This window comes from Lutra lutra, chromosome 10, assembly GCF_902655055.1.
Source record: "Lutra lutra chromosome 10, mLutLut1.2, whole genome shotgun sequence".
Lineage (NCBI taxonomy): Eukaryota > Metazoa > Chordata > Mammalia > Carnivora > Mustelidae > Lutra > Lutra lutra.
The window spans coordinates 61,490,881-61,512,988 of record NC_062287.1 but is presented as its reverse complement, the minus strand read 5'-3'; the positions used below and the strand labels follow the sequence as shown (position 1 = coordinate 61,512,988).

At 38.6% G+C, this 22,108-nt stretch overlaps 1 protein-coding gene and 2 pseudogenes across 1 annotated transcript; 2 read left to right on the top strand and 1 right to left on the bottom strand.

The window, feature by feature from the left end:
• Nucleotides 1-2,370: 2,370 nt before the first annotated feature.
• On the bottom strand, nt 2,371-2,456 carry LOC125080190 (uncharacterized; annotated as a pseudogene).
• Nucleotides 2,457-11,500: 9,044 nt separating this feature from the next.
• On the top strand, nt 11,501-12,469 carry LOC125079218 (olfactory receptor 52B2). Its single transcript, XM_047692684.1, has one exon. The coding sequence runs from the start codon at nt 11,501-11,503 to the stop codon at nt 12,467-12,469; it is 969 nt and encodes a 322-aa protein (XP_047548640.1).
• Nucleotides 12,470-20,481: 8,012 nt separating this feature from the next.
• Nucleotides 20,482-21,419, top strand: LOC125079776 (olfactory receptor 52B2-like; annotated as a pseudogene).
• Nucleotides 21,420-22,108: the final 689 nt, after the last annotated feature.

Sequence of the window (22,108 nt, the reverse complement as noted above, 5' to 3'; positions counted from 1 at the left end):
TGATTACTATTTTAACCTCTTTAATCATCATTGGTCTGTTCAGATTTTCTATTTCTTCATGATTCAATCTTGCTAGGTTGAGTGTTTGTAGGAATTTATCCATTTCTTATAGATTATCCAATTTGTTGTAATATTCATGTAATATTCATATAATATTCATCACCCTTTGTATTTCTGTGGTATCAGTTGTAATAGATCCTCTTCTTTTCCTTATTTTGTAGGTTCCTCTTTCATTTATGATTTTATTATTGAGTTTTCCCTCTTTTTTTTTTTAATTTCTTGTCAGTGTAACAGTATTCATTGTTTTTGCACCACACCCAGTCCTCCATGCAATCCGTGCCCTCTCTAATACCCACCACCTGGTTCCCCCAACCTCCCACCCCCCACCCCTTCAAAACCCTCAGATTGTTTTTCAGAGTCCATAGTCTTTCATGGTTCACCTCCACTTCCAATTTCCCTCAACTCCCTTCTCCTTTCCATCTCCCCTTGTTCTTTTTTTTTTTTTTTCTTAATGTACCTAAGGGTTTGTCAGTTTTGTTCATCTTTTCAGAAGATAAACTTTTGGTTTTGTTGATCTTTTTTTATAGGTTTTCTGGTCTTTATTTCATTAATTTTTGCTCTAATCTTTATTATTTCTGCTAACTTTGGACTTAGTTCTTTTTCTAGTTCTTTGAGGTATAAATTTAGGTTGAGATTTTTTTCTTGATGTAGGGATTTATTCCTATAAAATTCCCTCTTTGAACTCTTCTTGCTGCATCCCATAAAGATTGCTATGTTGTGTTTTCATCTAATTTGTCCTATGCCTTGAGTTTCTGTCTTCATATTGAAGAAGCAGTCACCTCCTTTAGTCTTTGCTGCTTGGCTTCTGACTGGCTGCCAGGAGAGAAAATCTTCACCAGTAGGCCTGGCTGGAGATTTTAAAGCTCTCTAAGAACTTTTCTAAGGATGTGTCTGTTCCATTTTTCTTGTTTTCTCTTGAGGAAAGATCCTTAGGGTTGTGTGTCTTCTTTTGATCCTGCCAAGCCAGGCTGGCTGCTGAGAGTCTCCTATTTACTTTTCTTAGGGTGGTACCCTGAAGTATTGTGTACCTTCTTCCATGCCAGGAGAATCTGTTGACTGCTTATATCTGTGTGCTGTCTGTGGAGGCTCATACATACCATCTGCAGAAGAGCACAGGGCGTTGGCAATGGGGGGACTCGTGAAATGCTGGGGCATACACTGGCTACCGTAGGGGTGTCCACAGGTGACATGTCCTTTAGCGTTCATGGATGGGCTATCGGTAGAGACTGCAAGCTGGTTAGTAGGAATTTTGGCTGGGATTTTTGGATTGGTGATTAAAAGAGTCCCTTTCCCTTTCCCCTGCTCATAGCTGTCCCCAGACTATTCATCCTTATGTTCTGGGTGGAGCAAGGCAGAAGTGGACCTCTTGGGCAGTGTCCTACCAGGCTAGGGAAACTGGATGCTGACCTCAACTCTCTCTTTTCTTGTGGGAGAGATTGTGAACTGAGGGGGTCTCTCTTGGCACTGAGCTGTACTGTCTGGGGGAAGGAGTGATGTAGTTAAAGTGAAACTATTCTTCTTACCCTCTTTTTTTTTAAAGATTTTATTTATTTATTTGACAGAGATCACAAGTAGGCAGGGAGGCAGGCAGAGAGAGGAGGAAGCAGGCTCTCTGCAGAGCAGAAAGCCCGACATGGGGCTCGATCCCAGGACCCTGGGATCACGACCTGAGCTGAAGGCAGAGGCTCTAACCCACTGAGCCACCCAGGCGCCCCTCTTCTTACCGTCTTTAATGGCTTTATTCTTTCTCTTTTTGTTTTTCTCCAGCAGGGTACTGGAACCTTTCAGCTGGATTCCTGGACTCCCACAAAGGTATTTTTATCTATGGGTGGATGTTAAAATTGGTGTTTCTATGGGGGTTTGAGGGTTGAAATCTGCTATTCTAGCATCTCAGTGGTACTGTATCTTTAATTTTGGTTTTCACATGTTTTTTGTTAGGATAATGTGATTGATTTTTGTGTGTTGATACTGTATTTTAAAACTTTGTTGAATTCACTTATTCTTCTAGGAGTTTACATATTTTTGCAGATTCCTTGGGATTTTGTATGTGTACAATAAATGCCATCTGCAAATAGGGATGGTTTTATTTCTTCCTTTCTCATCTGGATTATTATTATTGTTGTTGTTGTTGTTGTTATTATTATTATTATTATTATTATTTTGGTTTTATTACAGTGGCTGGAACTTCAAGTATAGGGTAAATAAAATTGGTGAGTGTGGATATCTTTGCCATATTCCTGACCTACAGGACAAGCGTTCAGTCTTTTATCACTGATATGATGTTAGTTGTCAGTTTTTGTAGATATCCTTTATTTTTCTATTTTTCATTTTTCAATTAGCAATAATCGCACCTCGGATAAACCTCATTGGCTATGATACTGCCACTGCGCAAAGCTTTATTTTATTTTTCATTTTTAAAAGATTTTATTTATTTATCTGTCGGAGAAGGTGAGAGAGAGCACAAGAAGGTTCCCTGCTCAGGGAGCCTGATGGAATGTAGAACTCCAACTCAGGACTCAAGCAGAAAAGGCAGATACTTAACCAAATGAGTGATGGAAACAACTCAAGTAATGCGAACAAGTCAGTAGTCAATATTACAGTGCTGTCACACATTCTTTGACTTAACAAATGGCTTATCACACACTAAAGAGAACTTTTAAAAAATTGCCTGGATTAACACTAAAATTCAGTTGAATATACATATGTTTCTAAAATAATAAACTTCAAAATTTTTATAATGCAATTCAGGTACTCTTGTAGAAAAATTAGAATGTAAGAATAAGCAAAAAAGCAAAATAGGGGTGCCTGGGTGGCTCAGTGGGTTAAGCCTCTGCCTTCGGCTCAGGTCATGATCTCAGGGTCCTGGGATTGAGCCCCACATCAGGCTCTCTGCTCGGCAAGAAGCCTGCTTCTCCCCTTCTTTCTCTGCTTGCCTCTGCCTACTTGTGATCTCTGTCTGTCATATAAATAAATAAAATCTTAAAAAAAACCAGCACTCCTAATGTTACCTTTTAAAGCACTTACTCATTGTTAATATTTGGTATACATATATGTCAAATATATATGTATATATATGTAAAAACTATACACTTTGGTTTTTTATAAACTATGTATATATACATATACATATATGTATACATACATATACATATATGTATACATACATATACATATACATATATTTATACATATATTTTATATATGTATATTTTATATATGTATAAATATATGTATATGTATATATACATAAATATATATATATAAAATATGTATAAACTATACACTTTGGTATAAACAAATATATATATATGTATATATATATGTGTATAAACTATACACTTTGGTTTTTTTTTTCCCAGCATTTGTCCTAACCTTATATATATATAATTATATACATATCTGAAATGATAAATGTATGATGAATGATAATGATAAATATTAGACATCTGACCCAATATATTAGATATATTACATATCTGACTCAAAAAAATTTGCTGAGGTTAGTTTTATGGCTCGGGATAAGGTCTATCTTAATAAAAGTCCAGGGGTACTTAAAAAATGCTTGTTCAATTATTGTTGGGTGGAGTGTTCTATATATTTATCAGATCCTGATGGATTGTGTTGGTCAGTTTCCTTTCTCCTTGTTGATATTCTGTCTAGTAGTTCCATCAATTGCTGAGACAGACCCTAACACTGAGAAGGCTGTTGAAGTTCTAAATTATAATGGTGAGTTGTTTATTTTTCTGTTCAGTTCTATCTGGTTTTGCTTCATGTATTTTGAGGGCCTGATGTGTGGTGTGTAAATATTTAGGATCAATTTATCTTCCTGGTGAATTGATCCTTCTATCACTATGTAATGTGTCTCTTTGGTACTATTAATTTTCTTTGCTTTGAAGTCCATTTTATCTGATATTAATATAGCTACTCCTACTTTTTTTGATGTTTACATGATATATATTTTTCTATCCTTTTATTTTTGGCATGTAGTTGATTTGTGTGTGTGTGTTTTTTAGTTCAGTCTCTGTTTTTTAATTGGTATATTGAAACTATTTACAGTTAAGATGACGTTAATATGTTAAGGGCTATGTCTGCCCTCTCACTGTTTTCTGTTTGTTTCTTCTATGTCTCTTTCTTCTGTTTCTGTTTCCTTGTCATTCTGTGGATTATTTGAACATTTTTAGAATTCCTTCTTTATTTAGAGGGTTTTGAGTGTGTGGTTTTGCATGGTTTTCTCTGGGGTTGTTTCATTAAAATGTATATATGTGACTCATAGTCCACTGGTATCAACTTTTTACCACTTTTAGTACAATGTGAAAACCAATGCCATTTAGCTGTCCCTTTGCTCTTTCCACTTTTAGATGTCATTATCTTGAGTATCAGCTGGTATTATAATTTTTGTTTTAACCGTTGTATGTGAAATGAAAAACTCATGAGAAGAAGAATTTATCCATATTTCCGCTCCTTTCACCGTTAGTTGTTTCTGATGCTTCAAAAAATCCTTCTTTTGACAAATACAGACACACATGAAACTCACACGTTTCCATATGTAGCATATTTTCATCAAAGAAACTCCCTCTACTTCCTCCTACGCCAGAGGCAATCATTCTGATAGGTCACCACAGATTAGTTGTTGTCTATTGTAGAACCTCTGGCTTCTTTCACTCAACATAATGATCTTGAGTTTAATTTGTGTTGATGCTTGTTTTAGTAGTTTGTTCATTTAATTGCTGAACAGATTCCATTGTATAAATATATCACAATTTGTTTATCCATTCTTCTGTTGATGGACATTTGAGTTGTTTCTAATTTTTGGCTGTTACGAATAAAACTGCTATGAACATTTATAAGGCTTTTGTGGGCTTATGATTTATTTCTCTTGGGTAAATACCTGAAAGTGGGATTGCTGGGTCGATGTCATTTTCTTTTTTCCTCACTGGTTCCTAGCAACTTTTTGCTCCAAAAGTTACAAGATGAGTTGGGAAGAATTACTCTCCTCCCAACTTTAATTAAGTACTCACACAAAATAAATTTTACTTTTAGTGGTATAAACATTTAATCAATCTTTAATTTATTCTGTTTCTTTTTTCTTGAATTTACCTTGAGTGATTGATCTTGTAGGGTAGCTTCAAAATTATCTCTCTTAGCTCTCTCTCTCTCTCTTTTTTTAGTTTTATTTATTTATTATTTTTAAATTTTTTAAATAAACATATAATGTGTTATTAGCCCCAGGGGTACAGGTCTGTGAATCGCCAGGTTTACACTTCACAGCACTCACCATAGCCCATACCCTCCCCAATGTCCATAACCCCACCACCCTCTCTCTCTTTTTTAAAGATTTTATTTATTTATTTAACAGAGAGATAGAGATCACAAGTAGGCAGAGCAGCAGGAAGAGACAGAGAGGGGAAAGCAGGCTCCCCACCAAGCAGAGAGCCCAATGCAGGGCTTGATCCTAGGACCCTGAGATCATGACCTGAGCTGAAGGCAGAAGCTTAACCCACTGAGCCACCCAGGCACCCCTCTCTTAGCTTTTTTCTTTTTCTTTTTTAAAAGATTTTATTTATTTATTTGACAGGCAGAGATCACAAGTAGGCAGAGAGACAGGCACAGAGAAAGGGGGAAGCAGGCTCCCCGCTGAGCAGAGAGACCGATGCGTGGCTCCATCCCAGGACCCTGGGATCATGTCCTGAGCCCAAGGCAGAGGCTTTAACCCACTGAGCCACCCAGGCACCTATCTCTTAGCTCTCTCAATCAGAGTTTCTGGATTGAGTCTGAACACTTGGACATGCTCACCTGGGGCTTTTGTTTTCTCTTCTTATCAGCTACTTGGTCTCTCTAAACCTCTATCATTTTATCTGCCAAATGGATATAATAATAGTCCTTATCTTATTGGATTTCTTTGAGAATTAAGTAAGATTATTTGTGTTTGGCCCTAACACAGTGACAAGGATATAGTAAGGGCTCATCAGATGTTAACTGTTATTATGTTATTATTTTATTGCTGGGATTTCTGTCACTGCTCTTATGCTGTGTCTTCAAGTATTTTCTGTGCATTCTGTCTGGATGAGTAATTATCCCTAGAGTTAGTGTTCCCTGTTGGTATTAGGGCCAGAGTTTTGTTCTCTCCTTTAGTTCATTGGCCCCATGCTTATGATCCCAGGGGTGACTGTGACACCTGCCTCCAGAAGGAAGCATGTGTCTTTTTACTCAAAATATAAGCACCCCGAACAGAGCAGGGATAGTGACAACCCCTCAGGCCAACATGATCAGTCTCCATCTTTCTCTTTTCTTCTCATTCCTCTTCTCTCAGAACAAGCAATGTTTTGAGCTCTGCTCTCCCACTTTCTCGGTCCTTCAGCTGATACTGTGATACAGTAGGTGAGTTTAAGAGCATCGAGGGTGGTAGGGGGAGGGATTGGCAGGAGGGTGAGTGTTTGTGTACTTAGGAGTATCTGTAAAGGAGAGACTAGAGCTGGGAGAGAGAAAGTAGAGATGTGGGAATGAGAGAAAGGATGAGAGAGGGATTGCACAGGGTGCTGGCAGAGCACAGGGTGGGTGGGTGGGCACAGGGGGATATGTCCATTTGATAAGGAGGTGGCCCTGGTTAGGAATGGGAATGCAGAATGGGGCCAGGAAAAGCACTGGAGTATGTGGGGAAAGAGACTTTCCTTGATTAAAAATTTTTTTAATTAAAAAAATTTTTTTTCTAACTACACATATTTTTAATTGAATTAAAAATAGATAGATGATGGATAGATAGAGTCACATGCCATTGTAAGAAATAATGCAGAGATTCATTTACCCTTTATCCAGTTCCTCAAGTGGTAACATCTTACAATATTATAATATAATATTTACCAGGATACTGATTTGATGAAATCAGGATACAAAACAACTCCATCACCACAGGAAGCCTCCTTTTATCCTTTACTAGCCACACAATCCTCTCTTCTCCCATCCTTCACCTCTGGCAACTGCTAATCACACTGATCCATTCCCCATTTCTATTTTCCTTTAATTTCAAGAATAGTATGTAAGTGAAATCATATCGTATGTATCACTTTGATACTAGCTTTTTCTTCACTCAGCATAATTCTATGGAGATTCATCTAAATTGTTGTACACACAATAGTTTCTTAATTTTTATTCCTAACTGGTAGTCCACTGATTAACCATTCACCCCTTGGAGGATATGTCAGTTGTTTCCAGGTTTTTGCTCTTACGAGTACAGTGAACATTAATGTCTGTCTCAAAGTTTTCTTTGTGAACCCAAGTTTTCATTTTCACTGGGATAAAGGCACAGGGAGCATTATTTTCAGCAGATTTTTAAAAGTTTTTAATTTTTAAAAACTCACAACTCTGGGGTCAGGTCACATGCTTTACCCACTGAGCCAGTCAGGTGACCCTGATAAGCTCAGGGGCAGTTCACAGAGCTGTCAGAACCAGACTATGCCAAGACAGGGTTTATCAGTGGGGGCTATTCAAGAAAATGGCTCAGATTTTGATCAATACATTGGTGAGACAGGGAAAGCTACAGGTGAAAGATTAATCACTAATTCCGTGGTTCATTTCTTCACATATTTCCTAAGTACCGATGATGTGCCAGACTCTGCGTAGTGCTGTGAACTCCCTGTCCCAAACTGAGGAGGACTCTTGAGGAAAGTTTTCTTGGTAATCTGGGTGTCAGGTGTGCATAAACCAGGAAAGTCTTGTCCTTTGAAGAACAGGTACAGAGATTGGGACCAGAGATTGCGCCTTGGAGCTGGGTTCTCTATGTTTATGCCATCACAACATAAGAATATGGTGGATGATGTTTATACATGATACACCACCATATGCTTACTTGGAGTTTTACAAAATCTTCAAAATCCTTATTAGGAGTGAAACAAATGGGTAGGTGGAAATTTTTCTTGAGATGTTTATTTATTTAAAAGCGTGAGTTACTATGTCAGTGAATTAAGGGCATATCAGTCCCTCTGCAGTATAGACAACACTGGCTTTAGATTATGAAAATATTTTACATGCTGGCTTTAAGTACATGTGAGCAAGAGTGAGGTTATTGGAGATACAAAGCTGCATTTGCTCCAATTTATTAAAAAGATAAACATTCACAAGTTTTTATACCTTCTGTATTGAAAAGAATTCCTTGTGACATATCTCATAACTAGTCTTTCCAATATATTGTGCTGCAAACAGAGGCAACCCTTATAACCTTGGGTGAGGGGCAAGCTGTTTTATCCATTAGGGACATGGCTTCAGTGTGGAGATCTGGTACTTTTTAAAGAACCTAAGAGTGGTGAAAAACATTTCCGTTCTGAAGCCTGTGTACAAAGAAAATGGCAATATAAAATTACTATTTGTTTAAATAAATAAATATCTACATAATACAACTAGGCAAAAAAGTAATGGGCTCCACTGCTATATAGTTGTCTAACAATTGTACTTAATGCAGTTTGTGAGTATGCATTTTAATACGTTGTTCTTACGTCAGGGGAGTCTTCCAATGTTAAGACTACATGAAGATATAAAAGGCTTTTACATAACCCTCTAAACAGAGAAGGGGCATAACCAAAAAATAGAGCTGGTTGGGACTCACGGGAAGAAAAGAAGACCCTGGGAGAAAAGGAGACAGCAAAGTCTGCTCAGGGACTGCAAGGAAAAAATGGCTCCATTTTTCCTTAGCCTGAATTGGATCTTCCCCCGATGCTCTCTCCTGGCTCTCCTTGGTTCTGGAGCTGGAGCTCTGACTCCATCACTCTGCCTTGCCCCCAGCATTCTATAAATGATGGAGACAGTCTGTATCTGCTGAGACAGATGGGTGTTTTTCAAAGCACTCAAGGGAAGCCTGCCAGGTAGCTGTGACCGCAGCTAAGTCCGTCAGTGGTGGGCCTGCTCAGTGCACCACCCAGCCTTCCAGTCTTGGTTCTGAGACACCAGGTCCTTCTGACAGATCTGATCTCAGGCAGTTTTCTTCTCCTGGGGCACTTTTCTCATCCTTTTCACTCTTCTTTTTCCTGGAAAAGGAATTTCCTCTGGTATTTGGGTGAAGAATAAGACTTTAATATTCCTGAATATACATTAAGGTGTTTTGCCTGTTGAAAAAAGACAATGGGATGATAGCCAAAGAGACTTATAAATACTAATAACAGAATAATAACCTTGTTTTTGGAGCACTTTATCTGAACTAACTCATTTAATCCTCCCGATTATCTCTTGAAGTTCATCGTTACGCACGTTATAAATGAGAAAATGGAGGTGTAGAGTAGTAAAGTAACTTGCCCAGGATTATGCAGCTAGTCAGGGGAGAACTGGGAAATTAACTGGGAAGTCTGGCTGTAGACCTTGTTGTCCTCACCTACTATACCCGTTCCTTCCCACTCAGTATGTCTCCCTGCCCCTTCCTTACCATTCTGAATCCTTTTTTCTCACTCGTCTAGATATTCTCTTGGAGTTCTGGGAGGTAATTTCTGTGAAACTTTGGATGTGCCTCCTTGTGCTGTGACTTTCCTCTCTCCTCATACCACTTCCTAAATGAACCTAGAACCTTCCTGCTGAGAACCTTCAGCAGGGCTAAGATGGGGCACTCAGAAGCCATTGAATGAAATGAAAATCCTTCTTCACACACAGTAACCTCCTTTCTGGAACCTCATTAATAGCCATTCAGGTCTCACTGTCCTTCTCCCTGCTCTGCTTTTGCTGCCTCACTCTTGAGGTTTTAAAACATCATTAGAATTATAACAGAGAGCCAGAGTTATTTTTCTGAGGACTTATATCAGGTACTTTTCATTGAGAAGGGATGCATTAATAACTAATTAATAACTAAAGGGATTGAGAGAAGTGATGAGGAAAATTTTCAGTAAATTTGTTTTCTGGTGGGTCTTTTGTTTATATAAATTTGGGGCCTGTTTTCGAATAGAGGCAGAGCAATGCTATCAGTGGTCTTTCTCTGTGCTTATCCCAGCAAAGCTCAGCTTTTCCTCTAAATAGAAGTTGAAGGGATATTTAAAATATACTGCCTTGAAAGACATCATATTATTAGCCTCCCTGGGGACCATGCTTCTTTGAATCTGGCCCTGTTCCCTTTTCGGTACCCACCTGTAGTCCCATTGCTCCCTCCACACAGCCCTTCATGCTCTGAGCAAGTGCATCTGCATAGGGGCCAGGGGGATAGACTTATAAATGGGGGCTTTCATTCCTTTGGATGCCCTCCTCCCTGGGGCCCTCTGTTTATCAGTAGATACATCTAGTATTTATTTGGTAATTTTATACTCCTGATTCTCTCCTTAGTCTTTCTATGATCCCCTTTGTCCATGTTCCCTTTCAGAGATTCAATCATATTTTCTCCAGTCCTGATAGCTAACAGGTGGTCCAGAGCTTCAGTAAGAAACCAGTCATACCTGAGGGTTGGGAAAAGCTAAAGAGAGAGGACTTTATGCTTAGCCCTTCTTAGCAGAAGGGAGATCTGAATCTTTCTGAAGGTAAGAAACAAGTGGGGCAGGAGGAGGGCTATATTGAAGGAGCCACAGGGAAGTGTATTGATTCCTTGTACTCAGAATAGTTTTCCTTTTCTGGGGGCAGGATGAGGCTCTTAAGGATAAGGTGATCTAGGCTAGACACACATTTATGGAACCGTTTGGGGAGGAGCATGAGAAGTCACGAGGAGCAGGCAATGAATATGGTCCCTCTCAGTTTCATTGGTTGCTCCATTCCTTCCTGCCTTTAGGGAAGATTTGAATTTGGGCCAGAGTGGAGAAATACATGCTTTAGGCTCCTTCTGGATATCTGCTTGATGCTCTGTTTTCATGCACAGGAAGGCACAAGTGCCAAGGTATTAGGCTAATATCATGTGAAATGTTCAAAGTAATAGCCAGATAAATTTAATGTGATTAAATATAATCAGGTTTGAATATAGTTTAGCTAATAGGTCTTCAGGAAGGAGATACATTGCTATGAACATAGACCACTACAAATTGGTATATTTTAAGGACGTATTTTAAGGTTAAAATTTGTGTAAGTAGAAGAGGAAGGGAAGGGAAATTTAAATAAACAGAGAAGGAGCAAAATCTTGGGGGGAGGGATAAGTATAAAACAGTTAAGGGTGCAAATGCCACTTGTGTAGAAATGGTAGAATGAGGTCAGAAAAGGATAGGGGGGCCAAACTTTGGGAGTAGGGTGACTGGAGGCAGGGGAAACCTCTGTTAGTTCTTGAAGCATGATTGACATAGAAGCTGTTCATGCTAATGAGGCACCATGGATCAGAAGTCATTCCTACACCCAAATGAGCATTCTCTGGGAGAACTTGTCTAGAGAGTCCCACAGTTTAGAACCCAGTGCTATCTTTTATTGTATCTGCACACACTCAGGGGTCCTTTCTGTTCCTGTCACTTTCAGCAGACTCTTCGGCTTCTGGGGTGTTACAGAGAGGACCCTAAAGTGCATCATGACTCACACCAACTTTACCATCTTCCATCCTGCAGTTTTTGTCCTACTGGGCATCCCTGGGTGGGAGGCTTACCACATTTGGCTATCAGTACCCCTCTGCCTCATGTATATCACTGCTGTCCTGGGGAACACCATCCTGATAGTGGTCATCATCACAGAACGTAATCTTCATGAGCCCATGTACTTCTTCCTCTCTATGTTGGCCATCACAGACATCCTGCTATCCACCACTACTGTACCCAAAGCTCTAGCCATCTTTTGGCTCCATGCCCATGACATTGCCTTTGATGCCTGTGTCACCCAAGTTTTTTTTGTCCATGTGATGTTTGTGGGGGAGTCAGCCATTCTATTAGCCATGGCCTTTGATCGCTTTGTGGCCATCTGTGCCCCCTTGCATTATACAACAGTGCTAACATGGCATGTTGTGGGAAGGATTGCTCTGGCCATTGTCACCCGAAGCTTCTGCATCATCTTTCCAGTGATCTTCTTATTGAAGCGGCTGCCCTTCTGCCGGACCAACATCGTCCCCCATTCCTACTGTGAGCATATTGGAGTGGCTCGCTTGGCTTGTGCTGACATCACCATTAACATCTGGTATGGCTTCTCAGTGCCCATTGTCATGGTCATCTTGGATGTGATCCTCATTGCTGTGTCTTACTCACTGATCCTCCGAGCGGTGTTTCGTTTGCCCTCCCAGGATGCCCGGCACAAGGCCCTCAGCACTTGTGGCTCTCACCTCTGTGTCATCCTCATGTTTTATGTTCCATCCTTCTTTACATTATTGACCCACCGCTTTGGACATAACATTCCTCGACATGTCCATATCCTGCTGGCCAATCTTTATGTGGTGGTGCCACCAATGCTCAACCCCATCGTCTATGGTGTGAAGACTAAGCAAATCTGGGAGGGTGTAGCCCACCGGTTCTTTGACATCAAGACTTGGTGCTATGCTTCCCCTCTGGGCTAATGGCTCCCCATGAATCTGCACTCCAAGTTCTATCAAGGAAACTAAGCATAAAATACAGAGATTTTTTTGGACTAAGAGGGCTTTTACTTCTCTTCCGCTTTCTCTTTCTTTTTTGTTGTCATCAGTCCCTTCCAACTTTTCTTTTTTTTTCTCTTCTGGTTCTTCATCTTTGCCTCCTCTCCTGTTTCTTTGTTTGCTTTATCTTCTCTTCTCATATCCCTTCTCCACATCCCAGAGATAATAACTAAATGTACACGACTCTCATGTGAACATTTGGTATCTTCAGTAGACCAGACATACTCCAGAAACACAGAGAATTGAACACAACATGAAGTGGGTTATAAGCACATGGATGAAAATAATTTTATATTTAACATCTGAAGGGGTTCCAGGTTTTTTTTTTTTTAGTCTCCAAATGTGCACTGATTGTTTGTACAGACTCAAGAAGCTCTGTCTCCTAATTTTTACAGTAGCAGGTATTATTTATTTATCTATTCTAAAATTTATTTATTTTTATTTTTTTAAGATTTTTATTTATGTATTTGACAGAGAGGTAGAGAGACAGTGAGACAGGGAACACAAACAGGGGGAGTGGGAGAAGGAGAAGCAAGCTCACCACTAAGCAGAGAGCCTGATGTGGGGCTCGATCCCAGGATCCTGGGATCATGATGCGAGACAAAGACAGCTGCCTAATGACTGAGTCACCCAGGTGCTCCTGGAAGGTGTTTATGAAAAACAGTCATGCATGCCCTTCAGCCATCTATAAATCATTCTTCAAATTTCAGATAAAGAACTACCTTTTCTGAAAACTCTTCCCTCACTTTTCCAAGCAATCCAAGACAGCTATCTTTGTATATTGATTGTATCTTGTACAAATCTCAAAATGTATTTAGTGAATTGTAATGGGTTGTTTCTTTATTTGTATCTGAATTAACTTTAAACTCCTTGAAATCAGAAGAATGTGTGTCATTCATATTTGTACTCCAGTGCATTATAAAATGCCAGGCACTTAACAAATGTTTGAAAAATGAATGAGAGCACAATCACCTCCTGATGTTAGAGCATTCATTTCTATTATGCACTCAAATGATCAGCTAATTTAGTCCACAAACCAGTGATGAGTAAACCAGTTCCTCACAAAGGCAGCTTGGCGTCAGGGAGGCAAAGAAGCTGTAGAGTGCAGAGCTTCTTACTTCTTACACTTTTGCTGCAACACAGAAACCAGGGAATAGACTAGAGTAGGAAGAAACAGGGCTCTCTTGATTTTCTCTTCTAACCTGGTCCCCGACCCTTCTCAGTGTTAGGAATTATAGCACATTGTTCCTGGCCAGGTTAGCAGTTTGGGGTAGTCTTTTGGAGTTTAAAGTCTTGCCCCTCATTCTTTCATGCTTTTTCAGAAGAGATCATATACACTCATTTCTTCAACCACCATTGACACAAATGAGTCCGACATTCCTTTCTCCACCCTAGAAATCTTTTTTGAGTTTTAGATGCATAAATATACCTTCTCCTCCAGGATGTAGAGCTCCCATTAAGGCTAGCTTTTCTTCCTATTCCAGCCCTTTTCTTAGGACCTAGATTATGATGATTCAATCAGCTTCACTGAGCTGGAAACCCTCGGGAGTTTCTCATCTTCTTCCTCTCTGTCCTGTTCCTCAAGAAGTTAATGATTATTACCAATACCAATTGTACCACTAAATAATTATGTGGCTAATATTTGCAGTGCTGTCAGGATTAAAGCATCACTACACTATTATTTTCTAGCTGTGTGAATGTATGAAACATATATAATATTTTTAGTCCTCATTTTTTTTCATCTATAAAATGGGGATAGCAGTAATACCTCATAGGGTTATTGAGAAGATTACATGAAATAAATCATATATATAATAATTGAGAAGATGAAAAGAAATAAACCATATGTATAGTACTTAATACAATCCTTGGTTCATAGTAGATAGCTGAGAAATATTTCATTAATGCTTAAAATTGTTAATTTTCCTTTAAATGTTGCCTCTACCAATTACTTATGTCTGTTATCATCTTTCACCTCAGATAACGCATTAGCTTCTTAATTGATTTCATTGTTTTCAGTCTTTTATACTGTAACCTAAATTATAAATTGACTTGAAATTAAACATTCTAAAAGGCAGAGCTGTCAAATACTTTCAGGTAATCTTCATTACTTATAGAAGTGTTTTCCATAGACTATTCTGCAGAAATAGCAGATATCACAATAGATGTTTTATAAAAAAGTTCCATGGTCAAATAAGTGAAAAATGGTGACACTGTGGGTCATGCATGTAGTTGTCAAAGGGAAGCCTAGAATTTGCAGCATATCCCACAGTAATGTGACCATAGATATTTGTGTCCATGTCCCTATCGTTTTTCTGATTGCACATCAATTTACATCTCTAAAATAACCTAGTGTTCCATTAGCTGCAGTTTAGAAATCATAGGACTATAGGGTGATTTCTAAGCCATGCATTAACTTAATAATGTAGTCCTAACTTTTCCATTTCTACCTCAAAACACACCACCAGATAGCAACCTATTAGTATATAATAGTATTAATAATTATAACTTAAAACAATAGCTAATGTTTATTAAGGGATTAATCTATGCTGGGAACCATGTTAAGTGCTCTGCTGCATTAACTTATTTAATCCTTACACAGCCTTATGAGATAGTACCTTTGCTATTTGTTTTATACACAGGGGCACCCAAGTTTCAGAGAGGATGAATAATGAAGGCCACTCACCTGGCAAATGGTAGAGTATTGATGTCAATTCCTTTTGAAGTTTTCACCAATCCCCCCAAGTTAGAGGTAATTACTTTGTCCTCTGGCTTTCCACAGCAATGACATTTATATTTCAATTGAAGTTTAATTACTACATGAAACCATCAGAGCTTGGGTTCTGTGAGAGTACAGAATATGTCTTACTCATCATTACAGTTCCAACATCTAGCATACGATTCATGATATATATTTGTGGATTGATTAATTTGAAATGTTGGTGAAGTGGTTGACCTCTGGACCCTTCACTGTTAAGTATTATCTAATTTAGGACTGAAAATCATTTGGACACACACATACACACCACTTAGTTCCTTCTGATCTATTTCTTCTACCTTTCCACAGGTTTCTATGTACACTGAATTCTAACAGGTATAAACAGGGTTTCAGTGTTCTATGTATTGACTCGAATCTGCTCTGTTCATTATCTTAACTGGAGACATGGAGTCTTTAATAAATGCGGTATGTACAGACTGCTGTAGATAGGGCATAGTGAGATTGCCTACCCTCTCTGGTTCCTGAGTGATCTCTGGAGATCGGTCCTGCTGGGGTCTGCTTCTTTCTAATTAAACCAGATGTTCCCTAAAGACCTAGTGGAGTAGAAGCTCTCTCCTTGCCCAAAGGATGAGGTCCAAATACTGCCTTATTTCACTCAGCTTCTCCTTCATGTTGAGGAAGAACTTTCTCTTGAACTGGGGTAAGTTTCTGGGAAGGGGATAAATATTTTGTTCCTAGAAATTTTAGGTTTGCTTGGAATAAACTTGATAAACTATTGATTCAGATGAGATCTTCTTGATTCCTCTGGATAGTGTAGTATAAGTATATACTATCCAGTGTGTACATCTTGATCTCTTGGACTGCTGCAGACCTTTTTTACTATGTAGGGCTGGGAGTATGACTAATATTTTTCCAGAATTAAAGTGGCTTGAAGAAATATTGAACACTGGGGGCACCTGGATGTTTCAGTTGGTTAAGTGTCTGTCTCGGTTTTTGGCCCAGGTCATGATCTCATGGGTCTTAAGTTCAAGCGCTGTGTTGGGTTCCTCACTCATCAGAGAGTCTGCTCCAAGATTCTTGTCCTCTCCCCTTCCCCAATTCATGAGGTGGCAAACACACTCTCTCTCAAATAAATAAATAAATCTTAAAAGTAAAAAAAAATGAACACTGAAAAGTAAGTATATTAAAACTCACAACATTAAGTTTAAATATACTATTTATGTATAATTAAAATTTACTGTAATTCTAGTGGTTTTAATAGGAGAAACTCATAAATAATGCTTTCAAAATAAAATTAGGGAAAAAGTTAGCCATTAAAAGCACATGAAAACATATATATAGGTGCTCCCATTTTTTCTTTTGCCTTGGGCTCTGATATGGCTCAGTACAGCATGGTCAGTCCTATCTTTATTTAAAATTTTGGTGACTTATTCATCATGGATATTTTGCATTAATTTTGATTTGAAAATTGAGACCAGTGGAACAGAGTAGAGAGCCCTGATATGGACCCTCAACTCTATGGTCAAATAATCTTCGACAAAACAGGAAAAAATATACAGTGGAAAAAAGACAGTCTCTTCAATAAATGGTGCTGGGAAAACTGGACAGCTATATTTAGAAGAATGAAACTCGACCATTGTCTTACACCATACACAAAGATAAACTCAAAATGGATAAAAGACCTCAATGTGAGACAGGAATCCATCAGAATCCTAGAGGAGAACATAGGCAGTAACCTCTTCGATATCAGCCACAGCAACTTCTTTCAAGATATGTCTCCAAAGGCAAAGGAAACAAAAGCGAAAATGAACTTTTGGGCCTTCATCAAGATCAAAAGGTTCTGCACAGCAAAGGAGACAGTCAAGAAAACAAAGAGGCAACCCACAGAATGGGAGAAGATATTTGCAAATGACAGTACAGACAAAAGATTGATATCCAGGATCTATAAAGAACTCCTCAAACGCAACACACACAAAACAGATAATCATATCAAAAAATGGACAGAAGATATGAACAGACACTTCTCCAATGAAGACATACAAATGGCTATCAGACACATGAAAAAATGTTCATCATCACTAGCCATCAGGGAGATTCAAATTAAAACCACATTGAGATACCACCTTACACCAGTTAGAATGGCCAAAATTGGCAAGACAGGAAACAACTTGTGTTGGAGGGGATGTGGAGAAAGGGGAACCCTCTTACACTGTTGGTGGGAATGCAAGTTGGTGCAGCCAATTTGGAGAACAGTGTGGAGATTCCTTAAGAAATTAAAAATAGAACTTCCCTATGACCCTGCCATTGCACTACTGGGTATTTACCCCAAAGATACAGATGTAGTGAAAAGAAGGGCCATCTGTACCCCAATGTTTATAGCAGCAATGGCCATGGTCGCCAAACTGGAAAGAACCAAGATGTCCTTCAACGGACGTATGGATAAGGATGATGTGGTCCATATACAATATGGAGTATTATGCCTCTATCAGAAAGGATGAATACCCAATTTTTGTAGCAACATGGACGGGACTGGGAGAGATTATGCTGAGTGAAATAAGTCAAGCAGAGAAAGTCAATTATCATATGGTTTCACTTATTTGTGGAGCATAACAAATAACGTGGAGGACATGGGGAGATGGAGAGGAGAAGGGAGCTGAGGGAAATTGGAAGGGGAGGTGAACCATGAGAGACTATGGACCCTGAAAAACAACCTGAGGGTTTTGAAGGGATGAGGGATGGGAGGTTGGCGGATCCAGGTGGTGGGTATTGGGGAGGGCACGTATTGCATGGAGCAGTGGGTGTGGCACAAAAAACAATGAATACTGTTACGCTGAATAGAAATAAAAAATTGTATTAAAATATTATGTTTATTGAGCTTTTGGTGCACGCTTGCATTTTGTACTAAGCTAAGTTCTCACTCATTTCACCTTAGTCCTTGCCTAGGAGACTCAGCACCTGGAGGACAGACCAGAGTCACAAGGAAATGTGACCCCTGCTTGAATCTTTCCATAAACCTGAGGGTTAGAAACATACCTTTCTGTTGCAGGAGCAAAAACATTTCCCTATGTGTTCAAGCCAAAGTGAGGTGGGATTTTCTGTTACTTAATGTAAAGTGTTGTAATTGATACAAGAAAGAAGAAGAGAATTAACTTACTCATTTTTAATTTTCAGTTTGGTTTTACATCTAACTATATGCCATGACTGATGCTTTTTTTCTTAAAAATGGAAACAAAACATTCTATTTTTTAATGTTTAATTAGTCAGCATATAGTACATCATTAGTTTTTTCATTTATTTTTAATTTTTATTAACATATTCTGTATTATTTGCCCCAGGGATACAGGCCTGTGAATCATCAGGCTTACACATTTCATGCACTCATCATAGCACATACCTTCCCCAATGTCCATAACGCAGCCACCCTATCCCTACCCACCCCATCTCCCAGCAACCTTCAGTTTGTTTTGTGAGATTAACCATCATTAGTTTTTGATGTAGTACAGAACAGTCTATTATACTGTATATGCCATAATTTAATTTTTTTGCCCTATTGATGGATTTGGAAGTTGCCATAATTTCTTTTATTATAATGACAGTACAACAATAAGTATCCTTATAGAAATATCTATGTGTTCTCTTGCTGTGTAACCAGCACCGGAGGCTAATTTTTTTCTTATGTTTTCCAATTTGATAGGAAAACTATGATATTTTAATTTGACAGATTTTCAGTTCTGTAAGTTTTGAGCATCTATTCATATATATATTGGCCATTTATTTTTCTTGTGGTACGAATTGCCCATTTTGATTCTTTGCATATTTTTTCCTCATTCATTTATACTAACTTTTACTATTTAAGGATATGCTCCTTTTGTCTGTTTTATAATTTATTGTCCTGGAATTTTTATTTATTCTCCTAGAATTGTCTACATTTTTGCACAAATACATCATTCAATTATTACTGTCCATGAAATACCATTTTCTTAACTTACTCAGAAAGATCTTTCCTAACTTAAAAAATGTATTTTCTGGTTTTCTCCTAAGACCTTCACTTTAATTTTTAATATTTTTTGGTTTTATTTTAAAAATATACATCTTTAATTTATCTAGGATTTCTATTTGTTTACTGAGTGAGGTGGGAACTAATTTTATTCTTCTATAAAAATATCATTGCTCAATATCCCAATGCCATTAGTTGACTAGGCCTTCCTTTCCCCCCCACTAAATTGAAATGGTATTTTATTACACTTAAAATTCCAAATATATTAGTTTCTGGGCTCTCTTTTATTGATCTGCTGACTAATAATAGCTGGCATTTATTTAGTATTTTTATGCTAGGCATTATACTAGGTAGTTTAAGGAAAGCATTTGATTTAATCCTTGCAAGATAAATAGGAATAGCTTACTTTCATGGATTAGGCTAAATTTCTGCAGTGTGAAAAACTTGCCTTTTGTCAATAATCAGGAGGTTGGAAGCCCAGAATTGGGACCTGGAGAAGGCTTCTCAAATGATAAATATTTAGCCTGTGAATTGGAAGCTCAGTAGATTTAACAGACATCAAAGGTAGAAAAGTATGTTCCAGATTAAGAGGAAAGCTTAAGAAAAGTCACGAAGATTGGAAAACTGAGTCTTTGTGTGGAGAATAGATCATGGTCTATTTAATGTCCATGTAGTTTAATGTCAGAGTGCCTAAAGGGGACTAAAGATAGAAAAGAGAGTAACAGTGGGATTGTGGAAGGCTTTGCATGTTTGAGAAGTTTGAGCTTTATCTTGTAATGAAAAAATCATATAAAAGTTTTAAGTGAAAATCCAATAAGATTTTTGTTTTTGTGCATTCCAGCCAGGCTGCAACATAGCTGATGGGTATGGTGGGGGTTGGGGGTTGAGGATAGGAAGCTGGGAGATAGGGAGCCCAGGTGGTTAGGATGCCATTGCACCAGAACAAATGAAGAATGCTTAAAGCCAGAATAGGAACATGTAAGTGAGAATGGGGAGGCATATATGGCTACTGGACATTGCTGAGGCGTGACCAGGAACCTTTATTTATATTTGTGTTTGTAATGATAATGTAGGAAATAAAAGCACAATAATCTCTACTCTAAGTCAAGGCATTAGTGATTGATTTAATTATCTAATGTTCAACTTTTAGTGAAACTTATTGTTGGTTTTGCCCACTGATTCTTTTTATGTAGTCTTCATAGAGAGACTCCCAAAGCGGGCATGTTTTGTGCTAACTTCATCACCTTTCACCACACTGTGTTCATCCTACTTTGCATTCCGGGACTGGAGAACTATCACACCTGGCTTTCTCTCCTCTTCTGCCTTATGTACATCACTGCAGTATTGGGAAATGGAGCCCTTCACCTTGTTGTCTTCAGTGAATGCACCCTCCATGAACCCATGTATGTCTTCCTCTCCATGTTGGCTGGCACTGACATCCTGCTGTCTACCACCACCATTCCCAAGGCCCTGGCTGTATTTTGGTTTCATGCTGGGGAGATTGCGTCTGATGCCTGCATCACTCAGGTTTTTTTCATCCATGTTGCCTTTGTGGTTAGGTATCCTGTTGGCCATGGCATTTGACTACTGAGTGGCTGTTTGTACTCTCTTGAGATACACAGCCATCTTAACTCCTATGGAAATTGGAAAAATGACTGACAATCTGGGGATGAAGCATTGGGACTATTTTCCCTATCATATTCTAGCTAAAGAGGCTGCCATACTTTCAAACTAATATCATCCCCCACTCATATTGTGAGCACACTGGAGTGGCCAGATTGGCCTGTGCTGCCATCATTGTCAGTATCTGGTATGGCTACTCATTGCCAATGGCATCAGTTTTGGAAGATGTTGCACTCATTGGTATTTCCTACACTTTGATTCTCCAAGCTGTGTTTAGACTTCCTTCCCAGGATGCCTGGCACAAGACTCTCAATATATGTGGTTCCTACATTGGAGTCATTCTCCTCTTTTTATCCCATCCTGTTTTAATTTCTTGACCCATTAGTTTGGCAACACTAATACATCCTTCTGGCAAATCTCTGTGTGTTAATTCCCCACCCCCCACCATGCTTAATCCCATCATCTAGGGAGGAAAAACCAAGCATATCAGGGACATGAGTATGGCTCACATGTTATCTATTGTGGGGAAGTCTTGAGAAAGGTCATGTTTCTTTCACAATTTTCTCTTATCAGCAGGAGAAGAAAGAACTTAGCAACCAAGTTCTCAAGTGTAGGCACCTCAGTTTGTTGAAGCAGAAAGTACATAGTTTTGGAATAAAATGTGTCTGGATTAAAATCCTAGCTCCCTTACCTCCTGATTTTTCACCATAGTTATGTTCCCACCTTTTGGAAATTTAGTCCTAACCTATAAAATAGTACCAACTGTACCTATGCTGTAATGGTTTTGTAAGGACTAAAATTTATAAACTACTTGGTACATTGCTCAGCACTTAGTGGGCTCTCGATGTTAGCCATAATTCTAACTTGGAAGTTTATTACCAGAGGAAGATGTTTTAGATTTGATATATGTGAGATATCCAGTATTTCTGGAGGCTGGATGAGGAATCTAAAAAAACCAAACTCATAGAAATAGTACAGTAGTGTTAACCAGGCATGGGGGGTGGTTAATGGGGAGATGCTGGTCAAAGGGTACAAACTTCTAGTTGTAAGAAAATAAGTTCTGGGGATCTAATGCACAACATGGCAATTACAGCTCATTATACTGTATTATACACTTGAAAGTTGCTAATAGAGTAGATCTTAATGTTCTCACCACTAAAAAGAAATGATAATTATGTGAATTATGTGATGTAATAGAGGTGTTAGCTAACACTGTGGTGGCAAT

Coding starts and splice junctions, on each gene's coding strand:
- LOC125079218 (XM_047692684.1), top strand. CDS start 11,501: ATGACTCACACCAACTTTACCATCTTCCATCCTGCAGTTTTTGTCCTA.